The 5,251-nt window shown below is 43.8% G+C and overlaps 1 protein-coding gene across 1 annotated transcript; it reads right to left on the reverse strand.

Annotated features, from left to right (window-relative positions):
- Positions 1–907: 907 nt before the first annotated feature.
- On the reverse strand, positions 908–4,722 carry MRPL19 (mitochondrial ribosomal protein L19). Its single transcript, XM_063331264.1, has 6 exons — positions 4,595–4,722; positions 4,276–4,387; positions 3,684–3,802; positions 3,010–3,144; positions 2,024–2,205; positions 908–1,277 (listed from the first exon to the last, which is right to left on the reverse strand). The coding sequence occupies exons 1-6, from the start codon at positions 4,668–4,670 to the stop codon at positions 1,062–1,064; spliced, it is 840 nt and encodes a 279-aa protein (XP_063187334.1). The 5' UTR covers positions 4,671–4,722; the 3' UTR covers positions 908–1,061.
- Positions 4,723–5,251: the final 529 nt, after the last annotated feature.

The raw sequence follows: 5,251 nt of genomic DNA on the forward strand, positions 1-5,251 counted from the left end.
GACGAGGACTTTTAAAATATTGTTTATTTTGAAAATAAAGTAAAAATATTTTGCTGTGTTAATGAGAATCCTACATGTCAATTCCTCAAGGGGGAAAGAACGGTATTAGAAGTATGAAAGAAGATTCAGACACCATTAGCCTTCATTCCCTTGAGGCCTTATGTTGCAAATCCTGCTTTCTAATAACTTCTGTTGCTTTTTGTCTCAGAATGCCACCAGTCTGAAGAGCATGATCTCATTGCTTTTCTCTTGTTCTCCTAAAGGTCTCCCTTGAAGCAACCAGCCTCGTGCTATTATAAAAATAGATTTTTCTATCACAACTTAGCTCTGTAGATGTGTCTTTTTGGAAGCAAGATTACTTGTAAGCATGGGAAAGCAGTTAGGGGGCCCTGAGCGCAGCTGTTGTGTGCTTCTACTATGGCAGTACTGTTTTATGAAACCAGCTGTCCCAGTATTGAGAACCTGCTCTGACACTTTGTGAGCATTTCATCGTGAACCTTACACTAATTCACGTGATTTGGCTTAAACTGCCTCAGTTCTTCAAAACTGATTTCAGAGCACTTGTATTTGCACTGTAGCAGTAGACTAGTATTACTGCTCTAACAGAAATGTGGTTTGTTGTTTGTTTGTTGTGTTTTTTTTTTTTAAGTGGGAAAACTAAACAGCCCTTACTCTGAGGGTGCACGGTTGGCTCAGCCATGGCCACTTCCCTGCTGTAGCCCACTCCTGAAGTCAACCAGTTCTACAGCTGGCCACTACCTACTCTGTAAGGACAGAAGGAACAGAAGTATTTGGAAACAACACCACAACTAACCTGAGTGAGGCAAACCCCTCTTGTTAACTGCAATTTAAAAAAAGGAGGCTTCTCACTTTGGGAAAAGGGGTGAACAGAGCCCACTTGCCTTTCAGGAACAGGAAGTTTGTACGCTTTGAATTTTCTGGAAAGGTTAACTTTATTGCGTATCTTGTCTATGTACATGCAAAACTTGACAACTGATAATCCATATGGTAAATTCAAAGTTAATATTATTTTCTCCATTCCTAGACTGCAAAAACCATTATTAATTTTTAAGCCCTTCACTCACTTCTTTCCAGATTTTATCCTCTATTTTTGAAGTATCATACTCTCGCAGCATATCAAACTCTAGCCACGGCTGGCTCCACTTCTGTGCTTCTTTCATTTTCTTTTCAGGCAGATCAAACTTTATTCCTTTTATATTGTATTTTGGCCTTTCCCACCGTTTTGACCAGGGTTTAGGTTTCATTCGTACCTGCAGCTGGGGTGAAAGATTAAAAAAAAAAATAAATTAAAAGGTATGAAGTAATCAGAAGTTTGATTGTGAGCTTAGCAAAAGGCGAGACAACTGCTGCTCTAGCAGCAGGAAAGTAAGAGAAAACAGATCAATTTGTCAGTATGTTAAGGAACTACTACTTACACTGTTAGGAGAAATGCAATTTTTTGTGTCCACGTGAATGTTGTCACAGTATCTTGTAAAACTTTTCAATTAACACTGTCTTGAATTATTACACAGTCCTTAAACTGACCTGTGAAGTGAACTTATCTCTTGTAGTTCTATTCCTTATTAAGGAAAAAGGAAAGGGAGGAATGATCGCTGTATTTTACTGAGCTACGAGACAACACTCTTTGACAAAGTCTGCTGGTTTCTGGATCTTCTCTGATGCGGATTTTAGCTGACTCTTCCAAATCCTACCTTCTTTCCTGGCACCCACCACTCCCAGCTCAGTAACAACAGTTCCATAAGAAAAGCTTTCCTCTCTGTGGAGTGTTACATAGATGCAAGCAAAGGCCACTATTCCTTGCATGTCTTCTAAATTAACTAAGGATGGTAGATACTTAAATTCTCAACATTCTTTCACTACAGGAATAGCATAAAGACTTGCCTTATTTTGTATACTTTTGTCACCCTGGTAACTAATGTAGCAAAGGCTTCCAGGATATCAGTCAGATATGAAAGTTACCCAAATGATCCTCTACTTTCCCTCCAAAACATGCAGCTCCTACCTTGTTTACAGGAACTTCTTCATGGTCTAAACGAGACATGGGTTTCATATTCACATCGAAAGTGCTATACTCAGGGAGGGCATCTCGCAGGTACATCAGGTTGTCATCCAGCCTCTTCTCCAGCTTCAGAACCTCGATCGCCTGGATTCGAGGATTGTAGAGTTCGTAGCACATTTCAACACCTTAGAGAAAGAAAGTCTGGTTTAATGAATCAAATTCATTAGAAACACTAACACCTAATTGGGATTACTTCAGTGTTATACGCTCCTGTATTATTCAAGAACTGCTTTTTACTTATACAGAGAACTACCCCATAGAGCGCTGCGTGCACGCGTGATTGCACTCGTGCGTTGTGTCTGCACAGGCAAATGCAGGTTTCTTTTTTGTAAGTCAAATCTTCGATAACAGAATGGCTTAAGAGACAGACATCAAATGGCTTCAATTTGAGGAACATGAGCTTGGGTTTTAAACTTTACTCCCTTTCGGTTACAATGGCTGTTGCTATCTATCTCACTGTATGTGTAGTGTATATAAAGACACCCACCCCTCTCCTATTTGCTCTCAGAACATCAGTATTTGCATCTCCCCCCATTTTGTCATAAAACAGAATATGAACCTATTATAAAATCTATTCTTTCTTAAATAGTTCACGTATATGTCCCCAGTTCATGCAAATACAGGGCTCAAACTGGGCTAATATTTACATTTTTACTGCCCAGGCTCAAATATAAGCACAACCATAGTAGATCTAAAAATCACTAAGTACATACACAAAAATTACTAAGCTGTTGCATGGCACACCAGCATCTCTGTGTATAGTTTTAAATTTGCAGTATCTCCTAGTGGGTAGACTCACGATTTCAGTTTAATCTATTGTCATCCTCTCCACAGACTAAATTTCTACACCAAACATCCCATCACGTAGGACGTCAACATCTTTTGCTTACCATTTCTATCTAGCATAATTACTGCAGTTAAAAACCCACCTTGGTCTTCTATAACATTCCGAAGGACAAAGGTAGCGCCAAGTCCTTTGCCTCCTCTTTGAATGCAGATGCCCACAAACCGGCTGGCTTTCTCGTTGGCGTACGGATCTGCAGTAGTAACGGCGAGTACACTGCCTGCCAAAAAAAAAAATCAATTAAAATAAATAGACTGTTCAAGTAAATACGTACCAAAATGCAGGAAGAGAGTCAGACAAAATTTTAGGTTAGTTTTGAAAAGGTTTTATTTTCCATGAAAACTGACAGAAACAGAACAAACTTCTAAGATGCCCTGAATTAATATATTAATTAAGTGATTCTGCAGGTTAACTACGAAGCTTCTTCACCTTTATCTTTTACTCTTCGTTATGCAAACTGAATACAAATAATCTAATGTATTTTCCTTCCTTGAGATTTACTGGTAAACCACATGCTACAGCGTCAGGATTTAAAAAACACACAAGAAACACATTACTATTATACTTTTAATGGAAACTGGATGTAAATACGAATTTAAAATACTAAGAAGTATGTACAGAAACACATACTAGTTGATCTAACACACCTGATACTGTGCTGTTCTGTGATATTCTCTACAACACGAAAACACACCTTTTATCACCTCACCCTACAAAAAATACTGATAAAATTAGGAAAGTTCTACTGCCGTTACTGACCAACATAGAACTCTGGGATGTTGAAGACTTTCCGCCTCTGTAACATATCCTTTCTTTCTATATAAAATTTAAGAGGATCTGTTCTCCCTCTGGGAGGTATAAATTCAGGGCTCAAGAACCTGTAAGAAAATACAAACTTTTGTAAGTGTAAAAGCAAAAGCATTTTGCAGCTCCATCTCACAAACAGTAATGTACGCACTTACAGTTGATCTCAAGGTCTAAGTCAAAGGCAGACACAGGACCCATGTCCCTGTCACCTTGTTGCATACTGAAGAGATGCATGACTTTAACAGATGAAAACCTCACACATCAACCCCAAATCTGCAAAAATCTTCACTGCTGTACATTTCTGTCCCTGTTCCACTGCTTTCAGGAACTCTAAAACACTGTTATTGTGCACTGTATCTAGAATACTGTTAGAACACAGTATTTTTAAGGGGTTTTTAAGCACATATCAACATAAATTACCTTAGGTAGAACTTGGCAAATACTTTTTGTGCAATAACGCCTTGGAGCTTTAAAGAGGCGCTCACGCAACTACCAGCCTGCCAGCAGACCTGACCACACTGCGACAAGCACCAGGACACCTCACCTCCTCTCCTCTCTCTGCTTCTGCTTGTCAATAATGACGGGCTTTGGAGGTGGCTGAAATTTTTCCGGCTTCCCATCGCTGCTAACTCGATAGCCCGAGGAAGAAAAGCACCCTGTAAAAATAAATTAATTTTAAACCCCCCTGTGCCTTCAAGCCGAACTGCCCCCGGCAGATCCCACCCCCGCAAAGCAGGCCCGGGGCCACCCCTCCGCCCCGCTCTCCGGACAAACAAGCCGGGGCGCGCTGAGGGATAGCGGGCAGGCGGAGGGCGCCGGGCTGAAGGGGGATAAGTGGGATGAGGGGCAAGGGCGGTCCTCACGGCCAGGCAGGGCGGCGAAGCCCACCGCCCCCGCGGCGGCACAGCGCGGCACCAGCCTCCCGCAGGCGGCTGCCATGGCGACTGCGGCCACTTCCGTCCCGCCGGCGCATGCGCGCAGCGCCGCTACGGCCAGCGCACAGGGACAAAGTAGCCCCAAGCGCGAAGCTATGGCTGGCGGTGCGGCCTTCCCGGCTCTGCAGGGCCCGCCTCGGCTCCTGGGGGGCTTCTCCATGCCAGAACCCGGCTGTGGGGCGGCCCGCTTCATACCTGAGGAAGGGGCCCTGGCCTGCCCTGCTGGAGGGTCCGTGGGGCTGTGGCTGGTCCCTGCCTCAGTGGTGGGCCCCTGCTCTGAGGGAGACCCCGAATGGCACCAGGCTGCTGTGTCTGCCCCCTCCCAGGGTGGGGGCGGCTGGCAGGGAGGGTGGTCGGTTGGTCCTGGAGCCAGGTGCCCCTTCAAGGGCGGGAGGAAACAAATGGCAGAATCACAGAATGGTTTGGGTCGGAAGGGACTTCTGGAGATCATCCGGTTCGACCTCCCTGCTGAAGCAGAGCGGGTTCAGATCGAACCTTGAGATCAAACAAAATGGCTCGTTTCAAGCCCATCCCTCAAAGAGATTTCGTGTGGGGGAGAAGCACCCAAAAGGAGGTCGAGAGAGC

Source organism: Chroicocephalus ridibundus, chromosome 3, assembly GCF_963924245.1.
Source record: "Chroicocephalus ridibundus chromosome 3, bChrRid1.1, whole genome shotgun sequence".
NCBI classification, from domain to species: domain Eukaryota; kingdom Metazoa; phylum Chordata; class Aves; order Charadriiformes; family Laridae; genus Chroicocephalus; species Chroicocephalus ridibundus.

Coding starts and splice junctions, on each gene's coding strand:
- MRPL19 (XM_063331264.1), bottom strand. CDS start 4,670: ATGGCAGCCGCCTGCGGGAGGCTGGTGCCGCGCTGTGCCGCCGCGGGG. Junction 4,388..4,594: donor CTTCGCCGCCCTGCCTGGCC/GTGAGGACCGCC, acceptor TTATTTTTACAG/GGTGCTTTTCTTCCTCGGGC. Junction 1,278..2,023: donor AAGAAGTTCCTGTAAACAAG/GTAGGAGCTGCA, acceptor CTTTCACCCCAG/CTGCAGGTACGAATGAAACC.